This window comes from Mauremys reevesii, linkage group 1 (assembly GCF_016161935.1).
Source record: "Mauremys reevesii isolate NIE-2019 linkage group 1, ASM1616193v1, whole genome shotgun sequence".
NCBI classification, from domain to species: domain Eukaryota; kingdom Metazoa; phylum Chordata; order Testudines; family Geoemydidae; genus Mauremys; species Mauremys reevesii.
In genome coordinates, this window is record NC_052623.1 from 249409171 (window position 1) to 249422602 (window position 13432).

Sequence of the window (13432 nt, forward strand, 5' to 3'; positions counted from 1 at the left end):
GGACAAACTCCAGGCTCACCCTACAGGCAGGTGTTCTCAGTTGACCTTCTGCATTTTGAGAATAGCTTTCCTTGAGCCAGTATCTGGGGGAGTTTGCTTCAACTGGAACTCTGCATCTGTTTTCCTAGAGGCTTGCTATGCAGTCCAGGTTCTTCCCACACAAAATCTTTCCACCCTCCCCTGCTGAGCAGGAGCACACCCTCTCTACTTAAGGCCAGTCTGCAGCTGAACTCAGTTAGATAAGCTTCTGAAAAGATGCCTCTGGTGCTTGCATTCCTGGTTTCTAGGGTGATGCTCCACTGTCACCACTCAGTGCTCCCCAGAACATGTCTGAAATGCGGAATGCCATTGCATGCAGTAATACAAAATACTTCACATATGCCTCCCTGGTTAAGGTGCAGTTCCTTTCCATTTTATTGTCTTGTTTCCTGAACAGGATCTTGTGTTGGCTGATGTGTATTAATGGAACGAAGGCCCTGTTGTCATGCCCAAGAGTACAGAGCTAAAGTTGTTGTGGAATCCTTAGCTCTGAATTTCCTGACTCTTGTGCAGTTAAAATCTCATTCTTAAGGTGGTAAGAATGTCACTTGTATATAATTTTGCTTTAAAAAATAAAAACAACCCCCCACATGAATAAAAGTGAGGAAGAAGTGCAGCCAGAATGACAGGAAGGGGCTCCTTAAGTGACTAAAAAAGCAACCAGTGCACAAGATGTCTGGTGAACAGACTCCATTTTATGGTCACCCCTTTGAGGTCTCTTGTTCCACCTTCTGACCAGGCCCCGCACTGCTTGTTTATGAGGTTAGACAAGATCACATCGTATAGCAATAGGACAGTGACTTTTCATTCTAGACACTGATGCCTCTTGGAACAAGATAATTAGAGTGTGAATCATATCTAACTCTTCTATGTAACACAGCAGAGCACTATCGCTAATCCACCAGGGAAGACATCACACATTAAATAGCATTAAAGAGCAGTCACAGTTATCAAAGAGAAGCAACAAGCCCTGAGAGTATTCTCCAGTGATCTTCCATCCAAGTACTAGCCAGGCTCAAACCTGTTTAGCTTCTAATATTAGATAAAATCAGACCTTCTCAGACTGATAAGACTGTCAGCTTTTAAGCATCCAGCTATTTCCCCTTCGGTTGCAACTTATGGTAACTCTACAATTTTTCCATCCCCAAATGAACCTATTTACCAGTTGTGTTGCTATTTTGATTGTATACGTCCAGCTTGAACATTTGATAAACTAATGTTCAGGTGGCAAGTTGAAAAGTTAAGAGAGTTACTGCCATAGGAAAAGTGACCACCCGGGGTTCAGGATTGGAGCTGTTTAGAGGATAACTATTACCGCAGTGTAAATGCGAACAGAATTGCCTGCAGCTGCTCATGGTAATTGCAAGATAATCAAGTTTTTTCTATTTCCACCAAACTCCCCTGGTTATTACTACTTGGTGCCCTCTATGCTTGTGGTGAGGAAATGCATGCTCAGGCAAGTTCTGTAAAGTAAACAGAATACCATCCCAGTAAAAAACATGCAGGAACTGAGTCATGACAGTTGGTTCCCAGGTGGCAAATCTGAAAAATCAAATCCATTGCTGATGTCGGCAAATTATGAGTTTTGGATTGGTATAATGGAGTAGCCAGAATGGTTCAGTAGGACTACAGGTTTGTTGTTGTTTTGTTTTTGATAGATAACCATTTTATTCTGTAGATTCAAAAAGTCACACTGTAGTGCCTTTCTGACATTAAGGAAAGTAACTTGTTTAGTAAGGGGCTGATATTGAAACAATGCTGCCTCCTAGTGACTAGAGGCTGTTACCCTATTGGAGTTGGTAGAGAATAGAACTGAGATCCCAATCATTGTAATTAAGGTGATGGGGATGGTTATATTTGCAAGATTAAGTTTTTAACCCTATGTCAGCCATGTTCTAATTTGGGAGGCAGAAGGTAATTACTTTAAAACAATCCCCTCTGTAGTTTAAATTGGAAAGTATTTGTATTGTGATAATATGCCTAGAGGCTCCAGTCAGGAAGTGGGCCCCCATTGGGCGAGACAGTATTCTTCATGTTCCTTCCTGTCCCTTCCCCTCCAGTATGTGACCTAAAACACACTGGGTAGTGCTGCTGATGCAGAAAAGCTCCCCCACTCCACCTCTGAGGTGACTGTGGATGGCGGATCCCCATATCCGTACAGCTTGGCCTTTGGTGGGAAGGCCCATATTTAACTAGAAGGGATTATATTGTTCTGTGACTCCTGGCTACAGAGCTGCCAGCTCATTTTGTGTACACTCCTAAATCCAGCTGTCCTGTTTCTCTTCCTGTAGTTTGCTGAAGAACCTGACCCTGGTGACTGACAACCCTGAGGTGGCATACCCAACGCAGACTTTAATTTGGAGCAAATTTGAGAATACCTTTTTGACTGCTTCTGGCCTCATCTGCTATGCACCTGTGTTCAAGGCCTATTTCTATCAGGGGCTGTTGGAGCTCTATGAGGATAACATACAGTATGTCGAGATAAGAGCTATATTGCCACCGGTACACACTTTTTGACTGCTCTAATATTATTTTAAAATCTTGTTTCTCTAACTTTTCTCCAGTCCTGTCTTGTATTTAGATTCAGACCCTGGCACAGCTGACCATATGGGGGTGGAAAAATCTGCTTCATTTGAAAGCTCTTTGCTGGGAACTTGGTATGACAGTCTCCTCAGGGAACCCAGAACCGTAAACCACTGTGTCACCCTTTGGCTCAGCAAGTGAGAGCTTGGCTGCTGCTAAAGTGTATGGTCAGCTCCCTGACATTACAGTCTATTTGCCTTGCCAGCAAACTCCTTGAGACGTGCCAGTCAAAACCTTGCCTTGCAGGTAACAACCAGTGAACCCCTGTTCCTGAGTTCCCCCAGAGATATGTCTCTGTAGTGCCCAGTCCTTCTTCCTGGACACTCACAGAAGGTATTCACATTTGCTGCCTCCAAAGAGAGGGAGCACACACCAGCCTGGTAGATTAGCAGAAGACTCATGTTTTACTTCAATACAACAGCGCTAACACAGTCTATAGTAAAACTAAGAATAAGTTTAGTAACAAAGATCAGAGATTTAAGTGGCACGAGGCAGAAGAAAAGAGACGGAAAAGGGTTACAAACAAAACAAAAATAACATGCTTTCTAGTGCCTAAAACTTAATTTGAACAAGCTATATCTTGGCCTAAAACAATTCCTCGCTTATAGCTAGCCACCAGCAGCTCTTGCCTGCCTCATCAAGAGGATCCACCATTCACAGGCTCCGAGTTTGCTGTCCCCTATGTCTCCTAAGTGATGGAGCACTAGAATGTCCCTTTTTGCTCCCTTTATAGCTCCCAACATCCATTGTCTTGGCCTTAAGAACCATGAAGACTTCCTTGGGGTGCAGACTCTGTCCCCCAGTTTGTTTCCTAAGCTGTTTCCTCCGCTGCTTGTTAGCTTGATTGCTTTGTTTATCTTGTATGTAAATGTACTTTAATATGTATGGCTTACAAAGCTTGGCCCAGGCAGGTAAATCCACATTCCTTTGTCTAAGGAAGGCTTGTTTATCAAGGCTATCCCCAAAACATATTTTAGGAACATTCTTTCCTGCATAGATACATAACTCTTTGTACAGTATCCCCAGAGCAGATATTCTGGCACTTTCTGCCAGCACTAACATTTGAATGGGGAAAAAAAATGACACAGATTTGTGTGTTTTGCTTTGTAGAGGATGGTGATTGGCCAATTTTGCTTGACCTACTGGTCCCAAATGTCTGTTGTTGTGGCAGCTGGGAAGAGAAAACAGTTGCAATGTCAAAATGCTTTTGTTGTTTATCAGTGTCAACGTTGAAGTGGACCCAATTTAACTACTGATTCTTTTTTTTCTTCCTGGCACTGGACACAGTTTGGATTTCTGGCCTTATACACCTGCCATTTTTAATTTGAGCCACAGACTACTTCAGAATTGTTCTCTCTTTCCTTCAAAGTTTAGTAGTGTCACTTTTCTCCTCACTATCCTCTTCTCTCTTTTTTTTTTTGTTTTTTTGCATGTGCTTTTTCTTTCCACAGGTGTATGAACTGGATGGGACCCAACACAATGAATCCTGGTCTGTGGCAACGTATCAGGAGGTGACGAAGCAGTTTGTTAAGGATCACCCTGATTTTATTGGAGCAAAAATTATATTTACAGCACACAGGTAGATGCTGCTTGCATTGGGCGAGTGTGGAAGTGTTCTATGTGTAAATGGTCATGCTGTCATGCAGGCAGGAACAATTAAGTGGCACCAGTGGTTACAACAGAGAAACCCTAGAAGTGATCCAGATTGCATTGCTTCCAGTGTAGTGAGGCCTAGAATATTAACTCCTGAAATGCTTTCCAGCATATAAACACCTGCAAGTGGAAATGACTGAGGGTGAATGTGTGCAGTTGATCGTAGAAGCGAGTATGTGTACATGTAAGATGATTGGGGTTTGTTAGCAATGATGGTGTGTATGGAAAAGTGATTACTCTTGAGTTGAAGGGAGTGGCAATGAGCGAGCAGGAGGCTTTGTTTCTCTGTGCATGCACATGAGAAGTGAGTGTGTTTTCTCAAAGCCTTACGTTTTCTCTCCCTGAGTCTTGATGCATCATCTATTTCTATGGAAGCAGGAGCAACAGCAGAACAGCCGGGGGGTTGGTACTGTATATTTCAAAGCTCCTTCAGAGACCCTGCAAATGCTGCCTTCCGAGAAACCATTATACACATTCAAATCCAATAGACTCCGATGGTCTGTATTGGATTAATTTAAAAAACACAATTAAAATGGAAAAACTCCAGCAAAATAATACACAGAGCATGTTTAAATATTACCTATACAGCTGTTCTGGTTCTGCCCCCTCATTGGCTTATTGATACAGGGCAGGTTGGCCAATTAGTCCCAAACAGTGTGTATGATGCTGGTTAACTCCAGTCATTTGGGCTTTTCCTAGGCATTTATGTGTTTTTTTTAAATATTGGATATTCCCTTAAGGCTCCTGGTCATAATACAGACAGAACCTGAGAAATTGGTTCCATGGAAATGTGCATCAGCACCTCTCTCTGTCTCTTGGTTTTCAGAAAGCAGAACGTTACCGAGATTAAAAAAGCCGTCAATAAGGCCATGGACCTCCGAGCCATGTTCCCAAACACTGTGGCAGGATTTGACCTGGTATCTTTGTATTATTTCTTACTTGGTTTTGTATTTAATATCACAAGGGCTGAGTTGTGATTATTGGTACAAAGATTTCGGAGGGGAAAAGCAGCAAAGCATGCTGTTGAAATGCTGCCCCACTGTCTTTCGTCCTGCAGAATCCCAAATAACTTTGTTTGCATAGGCATCAGCCACTGCAGTGCAGCCACCTCTGGAGAGAAGTAGCTATACTCACAGCTATACTTTATAACTGCATCTAGGAAGTGAAGTGAAAAATATTTTTTTAATTTAAACTGCAGATGAAATTGAGGTGAGCAGGATGTAATTTGGGGAGTTGGAACTTGGCCAGGAAACTGCCAAATCTTGTAGAAAATGCAGTGGGATTTTCAGTGACCACAAGTAGTCCTGATCTCTGTTCTAATCAGGACTTCAGTGCAGTGTCTCCTGAGACTCTGCAGGTATGTTACTAAGGGGCTTGGCACGCACTTCGCTGCCAAAAGCATGGAAAGAAGAAAGGCGCTGTCCATGTCCTCTCTCCCCCTCCTGTGGGGGAATAGGCTGGCTGGGAGGGCTGACTACACTGGGCTTTGCGCCGCAATTTGCAGCGCTGCAGAGGGTGTGTTTTCACACCCTGCTGCAGCGCTGCAAATTTGTAAGTGTAGCCAAGCCCTAAGTCTTAACTCAGAGAAAAGAATGCCACCTACTTAGTCACGAGCAGCTGTATCTGCAGCATAAGACGCGTGCTGGCCATTACTATTAGGACTGAGACAGAGGAAGAGTACCTAATGAAACTACCGCAGAAAAATGGGATATAAGTTACCTTTCTTCATGACACCAAACACAGCGTCTAAAACCTGATTATCTGTCAAGGTGAAAAGCAAGGGAGCAGCAACCAGTATCCTAGACTTTCTGCAAAGTCATTCTCAAGCTGCTTTTGTGTTCATTGCTATCTCAAGAGTAAGAGCTTTGGTGGGGATTGGGAATGTGTATGTTGGCACGAGTGCAGAAATGTAGGGAATTCTGTTACTGGTGGAGATGCAGTGGCAGCGACATGCACTAGCATCCTTACTGGCTGCACTATGCTCTTCTTAAAAACATATGTATGACTTATCTTTTACAGATAGGGCCTGTTCCGGGCTGTTGCAAGCCAGGATAACTCTGTGGAAGTCAGTCAATGGAACTGTGCTAGTTTTCACCACTGGAGGATCTGTTTAACAAAACATGGAAATACAGTACAGGAATTTCAGATGGCAACGTAGGGTAGTTTCAAGTCAAAAGACTAGTGATCACCTGGAGCATGTTCAGAAACGTCTTTATTCTTCTCCCCAGGTTGGGTATGAGGATGCAGGACACTCTCTGTGGGACTTGAAGGATGCCCTGACCATTCCACACTCCCAAGGAGTCAATTTGTCTTACTTTTTCCATGCTGGTGAGACTGGTAAGCATGAGAACACAGGCCATGTGGGGGAGTGGATACTTGGATACTGAGGAGGAGAGCTGGTGGTCGTATCATGAGAAGTGGTCTGGTATATTCTGTTTCCCATCGTTCTTCTATATCAGCAGCAGATCAGCTCACTGCCATAGCACACTGGATGGTTCCTCCCAGTTTCTAGGTTCCACATCCCCTACATGCTCCCTACTCTCTCCCATTGGCTTCATATCCCTCACCACCACCTCTACCTGTGTCTGATTCTCATTGTCCCCTGCACTTGTCTTCTGCATTGAACACACTGATTTCCTCATCTTGGGATGTTCCTGGGCCTGTTCTTCTGGAGTCAGACAGCAGGAGGTGCTGCTGGTGTGGCACAGCCATCGCCTTCCCAAAGACGTGTGATCAGTTGTCTCCTCCCACATGCACCAGCACCAGAGAGGGAATTTTTGAGGCCATCACCAGCCAGAGTCATGTTTTTAAGCCTGTCTGTTAATGAACGTTACTGAGTCAGCTACATATCTTAGCTTAAATATGTTAGTTCAAATAATTAAACATACCTTTTGTCCTTGATTGCTGGAATAACGTGTTTACATGCAATATATTATTCACCCACCAGATGATGTGCGGTGCTGTAGAGAGTTCCAAGCTGGGTGTAGTCCCTGGTAGACAAAGGAGACAAGCCATGAGGAAGCCTGTTAGTTTGTTTTTGAGGCATTTATTTAAAAAAAAAGAATAATTCAATTACCTGTTTGAGAAGATCTGTTTCCATATAACATGGCAGTGATTTGGATCCATCTTTCTCTCCTCAGACTGGCAGGGCACCTCTGTAGACATCAATGTGCTCGATGCTTTGCTGTTCAATACCAGTCGGATTGGCCATGGATTTGCTCTCATTAAACATCCAGTAGCCAAGAATTTGTCCCTTAAGATGGATGTTCCTATAGAACTCTGCCCAATCTCCAACCAGGTAGGACCTACCTGAGTAACCTTATGTCTCAAGTCAGGAGCTGGGACCAGAAATTTAGAATTTGATAAATGACCTGCAGCAGGGTGTTGCTCAACATATATTGGTCTTTGTGTAGATACCAGTTAAGAGCAGGATGTATCTGTGTTATCCTTTACCACTCTCCAGGTGCTCTTTATCCTTCTCCATGACTGCCTCTCCTGTCTCATTGGCCATAGAAGGTCATTCTGAGAGGGAGATACATTATGTAGAGGATATTTGCAGTTTTGGAAGGTGGGAGCTTCTAAAGAACGTACTGTGGGGGAGGGCGGACAGAGGACTACTCTGGAGACTGAGTCCCTGTCCTTTAACTTAACCATTATGGAGACATTCTCTGCTCAGTTTAATTGCCACACTTGTTGGAAATTACATGTGGTCTCTGCTTTTTCTTTCACCTATTCCCTCATTATGGTCTCTTTGGTGGATTTTTCCCCCTTCAGAGCATAACATTAGGAATATGCATACGAACTATTATGATGATTATTTACTTGTATCGTGGTAGTGTCTAGACGCCTGGTACAGGAAGCTGGTCCTTTGGATATGTGTGCAATCTAGCATGGCTTCTTACAGGGAAGTAGCTCCTTTAAGACAAGAGTTTTGGGACTTTTAGTTATTAGATGGAGCACATGTCTAAGGGATCAGGTTACTTGGGATCATATGTCTGTCTGTGAGAATATATAAAGCAGAACTCTTGATTCACTCTGTGAAGCCTTGTCTAGATTAGGATTTGTAAGGTGTTAACGAAAACGTGTTGATAGTCTAGTGTAGACAAAGCAATGCACATTTGACATGTGTTAAACAGAGTTAAAGCCTTGACCAGTTTAACACGTTAAAGGCACACTGCTTTTTTTTTTTTTTTACACTAGGCTGTTAACATGTGTTAGCTAATACCTTACAAATTCTACTCTACAAAAGGCTGGGGACACCGGGGTGAGGAGAAGACAGCTCTCCGCTGTGGAGGCTGGAGGCTTGAGGCTAGAGACAAGGAAGGACTTGGCCTGAAACAAGTGACTGAAGCCTTGGGAGAAGGGCCAGAAAGGAGTTGGAAAGCCTGGGTAACAAGGGTACAGGGCGAGTTCTTCCTGTGTAGGGTAGATATTTTTTGTTTCATAGTATTAATTAACCAGACCCCACATCCGTTGTGTGGTGTGCAAGTACCCCAGAGGCACAGAAGTAGGGAAAACTAAGCTAGCCATCCACTAAGATAGGTGGTCTGGGGAAGGAAACCCTGTCCACAGGCTCCAGGCCCAGTGTACTAGGTGCTGTACAAACATATGATAGAAAGACAGTCTCTGCCCCAAACAGCTTCCAAACAAGTATAACTATATATACTGAAAATATCTGTAAGAATAACCCATCCTTGCTTTTTCCTCCCCCTCATCCCAAGGTCCTACTGTTAGTAGCAGATTTGAGGAACCATCCTGCTGCTGCGTTGATGGCAGAGGGACACCCCATGGTGGTTAGTCCAGACGATCCATCTATCTTTGGATCAAAGGGTGTGTCGTATGACTTCTATGAGGTGTTCATGGGCATCGGCGGGATGCACGCTGACCTGAGAACTTTAAAACAACTGGCACTAAACTCTCTAAAGTAAGCACACACTCTCGCACTAGGAGTGACATCTGCCTGCTCTGCAGAGAGCCACCTTATTCTGTTTTCAGCCCCAGAGTCTCCTCTGTCACTCAGGCTGGGGTCCTGCTGACCCAAAGTCCTCCCCATGTCTTTCATAGAGCAGTGTAGCAAAGTGAGACTCACCAGCATGGTGCCTCCTGCTGGTCATCCTGGGAATTAGCTCTTCCAGCCCAGAGCACCCTCTGCTGGTGTCTCGCCTGCCACTGGCCCCCGTGTCCCTCCCAGACCCTGGTGCCCCTCTACGTCCAGGTTCTGCTCCCAGCAGTAACCCACAATTTGGGTCTCCCCAACCCTCTATCCCCATCTTGCCTCTGCAGCTACTGCCAGTCACCATCTAGCCCCCACTCACTGGGGCAGTCTGCAGTCTGTAAACCACTCATCATCGGCAAGGGGGGTTGAACCAGCTGCCTCTGCCTATTCCCAGGCTGCACCTCTGTAGCCCCTGTACCTTTCCTGGCCTTTAGCAAGGCCTGCAGCCTGGGAGTTTCCCAGGCTGGAGCTCCCCAGTCCTACTCCACTCCAGGTACCCTTTTCTCCCAGGTAGCCAGTCCTTCTCTCTCTTTGAAGCTAGAGAGAGAGTCTTCAGCACCTGCCTCACAGCACTTTCATAGGGCCAGCTGTGGCCTGATTGGGGCGTGGCCCCAGCTATGGCTGCTTCCCCAATCAGCCCAGCCTTTCCCAGCTGCAGCCCTCTCCAGGGCTGCTTTTAACCCCCCTGTTCTTCAGGAGTAGGGTAGCTGTCCCACTGCAGGCAGGATTTGAGGGGTTTGGTGTATGTCTCTTTCCCTCCCCTCCCCCATCCAGTGCCAATTTACCTATGGAGCCTGGCCTCCAGCAGGAGGGAGAGAGGTGATTTTTTTCAAGTCACTTTTCATTTGTTTGAATTTTACTTAGTTGTATATTTTGCAGAGCCCATTATGCATCCTCTGATGGCTTGGCCAATATGCCTAATGCATTCTGGCCTGCACCTGAAGCTTTGTCTATTTTCCCAAAGCTGATGCCCAGGCCTGTATCAATCCTAGACACCCTATAGGGGTTTGGAGGACAAATCTGGTACTTCCTGCCATTAGGAACAGGTGACAGAGACATTTTTAATCTTTATCTGAGGCAACACAAAGGGTTAATCTTTCCTAGCTTCCTGCCTTTTCATTTTGGATTCGGATCCTGAAATAGTTTCCCTTCCCCACCCACCCCAATCCCATGTCTGATCCTCGCTCTTTTTGATCCCACAGATACAGCTCCTTGCCACCAGAGGAGAAAGCCCAGGCCAAACGGGTCTGGCAGAAAAAATGGGACCAGTTTATTGCTGACCTCTCCAATGCTTTTCCAAGGGAGCTGTAGTGGGGAGGAGGCTCCTCTAATGTCTGCGCGGTGGAGGGAACTGGGGCTACTGCTAATGCAGAGAGAATTATTTTTCTATGTCACTTGAGCAAACAGCGCTCAAGCTGTGGCCTGGAGCTGGGTGATTTTGGCCAATTATAGTTAATAGCAATTGCCCACACCTCTATGCATTAATGTCTTTGGGTGCAGGTGAAGCAGAGCAGTGAGCCTTTAAAACAGAAGCAGAAAATGCTGTAAATGATCAATATAACTAAAGTCAAAATACCATTAAAATCGTGAAGTGCTTACTCACTTTTTAATTATTGTGAATGGGAGTTTTCCCTGAGCAAGGACTTCATGATTTTGCCTCACATCATTATAAAATAAATATCTCCTCAGGAAACGGCTAGTACAAACATCCCACCATCGGAGCCCCTTGACTTTCACGAGGGCAAGGATTGAAAGCGATTCTTGTCTGAGATCTGTGATTGGTTATGTTTGACCCTGGGCCCAGTGCCAAAATAGTACTGCTAGACTGAGGAACCAGGTCTAAGGTCTGACATCTCAAGATGTAAGGGCTAGAAACAAGCTGATGGACCTCTACAAATGCTTTCAAAACTTGTATACTTTATTAAGCAGTGATCAGCAAAGAATGCAAGCACTGATTGCTGAAAGGAGATGCACTTCATTCTGGGACCCACCTTTGTAGGGATTTCAATACACTTTTCAATTGGAAAAGAACCCCTGACTTCAAGAGGTATCTCTCAGATCCATATTAAATAAAGCACCGATCCAGCACTGGAATCTACTAGTATAGGCCCCTGCACCCATATGAAGTACTCTTGATTTCAATGGGATTCAACGTGTACTGGCAGATCCCACTGCAGGATCTGGTCCCAGTGTGCCTTCAGTGAGCCCCTGAGTCCATAGCAATCAGATCTCCGATGTATCAAAGAATTAGTCCCTCGATATGGCTTCAGTACAGTGCCAGTGGCATTCACAGTTATCAGCTCTGCAGAAGAAAGACAAAGCAGCAACAGCACAATTTAAATAGTAACTAGATAGAGTCCTTTGAAATAACTGTGACAAAAACTACAGAAGTAGAAGTGATTGTGCCAGGATGATTTCAGGTCTGACAGTTTTGAATAGGAAAGACTTAAAAAAATTCTGATTCAGATGTTGGCTGTCTCAATTAAATGGATTTAGCAAAATCCTTCAATATAAGAGTTGTGGGGTCAGATCCTTAGCTGGTGTAAATTCACATAGATCTGTTGACTTTAGTGGAGCTACACCAATTTACTCCAGCTCAAAGTCTGCTCTGGAGACTTTAAAATGTTCTTAAAATTGGTCCCAGTTAACGGAGTATTTTTCTCCAATGCATAAGACTTGGTAGACCTGTCATTTCCAGGTCTGTCCACCTCAGGTTAATTACCTCATATACTAATTATCCTGAGCTGTCTGACCAAAGTGTTTATTTTCACTAATCTCAGTCACAATGCTTCAGTAGAGCACAAATATATTTACCACAATAAGTGGTTCATCTGTATTGTGTGCATTTTAAATAATCCAAACTCCATGGAGCGTATTTTTGTGTATGTATATTCCTATGCAAAAAAGATGGTTAATTTAAGGTTGCTAGACCACACAGCCCACCAATGCAAACCATAAAAAATACAGAAGTAAGCAATGAAGTCCATTTAACATACCATCTACACCTCACTCATCAGTTCCTTTCTCAACCACAACTGCCTCCATATCATAACCCACAGCCTGCATATCTCTACCCTCCTCCTGAACATCCAATAGCCACTCTTAAACTCCAATCAAGTTTTATTGGTTATATGTTCACATTTTCATTAATATGGGGTTATTGTGACTCTCATAAGTGATAGAGTATTTCATTCCGTATTGATGTGAGTGAGTTATGGCACCACATCACAAACACTGGCTGTGAAACATGCTTTTATTGTAATATTTGGGGAAACTGACGTGAAAAGGGTATATGTGTTAGTGACTAGTCTAAATTTAGGTCCTTCTGAGCATGCTCAGTGGATTTCAGTTTGCTGCATGTGAGTGGAGAAGGAGCCTGTATTCACCAGTGAGTTGGGACTCCCTTAGGTGTGAATCTTTGATACAGGGGTGTAATAAATGAGGGGGGAGGGGTGGCTCCCTTTTATGGACACCCAGCCAGCTAGTAGCTATAAAATCCCTCTTAGTAGCTGTTCTCTAATTGCTCTACCTGTAAAGGGTTAAAAAGTCTCACTGCTATGCATAGGTAAAAGGAAGTGAGTGGGCACCTGGCCAAAAGAGCCAATGGGAAGGCTAGAACTTTTTTAAATTGAAAAAAAAAAAAAAAGACTCCACTTTTGTCTGTCTGTTGTTCTCCCAGGGAGAGGCGGATAGGGTAGCAGTTATGCTGTAAGAAGCTTGGGCCAGGTATGAAAAATCATCAGTATCATACCTAGAAACTACTCATTTAAAACCCCAGATATGTAAGTAGATCAGGAAATGTCTAGGAAGATGTGATTAGGTTTATCCCTTTTATTTCTTTATGGCTTGTGGATTCCTCTGTGCTAACCCCAGGCGCTTTTGTTTTGCTTGTAACCTTTAAGCTGGACCTCAAGAACGTTATTCTTGGTGCTTAATCCTTGTAGTTGCTCTTTTCTGAATTCCCACATGTATTTTCTTTCTTTTTTTTATTAATAAAATTCACCTTTTTTTAAGAACAGAATTGGATTTTTGTGTCCTAAGAGGTTTGTGCATACGTTGTTTAATTAGCTGGTGCCAACAGCTGATTTCCCTTTTTTTCCCCTCAGCTCTTCCCCAGGGGGGAGGGGAGGAGGAAGAGCTTGACGGTACACCACAGGAAGG

General features: G+C 44.1%; 1 protein-coding gene across 4 annotated transcripts in view; it reads left to right on the forward strand.

Moving 5' to 3' along the window:
* ADA2 (adenosine deaminase 2) overlaps window positions 1-13097 on the forward strand; it is a 61711-nt gene extending 48614 nt beyond the window's left edge. For all 4 annotated transcript variants that reach the window (XM_039510268.1, XM_039510275.1, XM_039510262.1 and 1 more), the window contains 7 exons: window positions 2331-2541; window positions 4074-4201; window positions 5102-5192; window positions 6504-6612; window positions 7416-7573; window positions 8997-9199; window positions 10474-13097. In XM_039510268.1, the coding sequence (XP_039366202.1) occupies window positions 2331-2541; window positions 4074-4201; window positions 5102-5192; window positions 6504-6612; window positions 7416-7573; window positions 8997-9199; window positions 10474-10582 (1009 nt within the window). In that variant the 3' untranslated portion in view covers window positions 10583-13097. The remainder of the gene's footprint in view (window positions 1-2330; window positions 2542-4073; window positions 4202-5101; window positions 5193-6503; window positions 6613-7415; window positions 7574-8996; window positions 9200-10473) is intronic.
* Window positions 13098-13432: the final 335 nt, after the last annotated feature.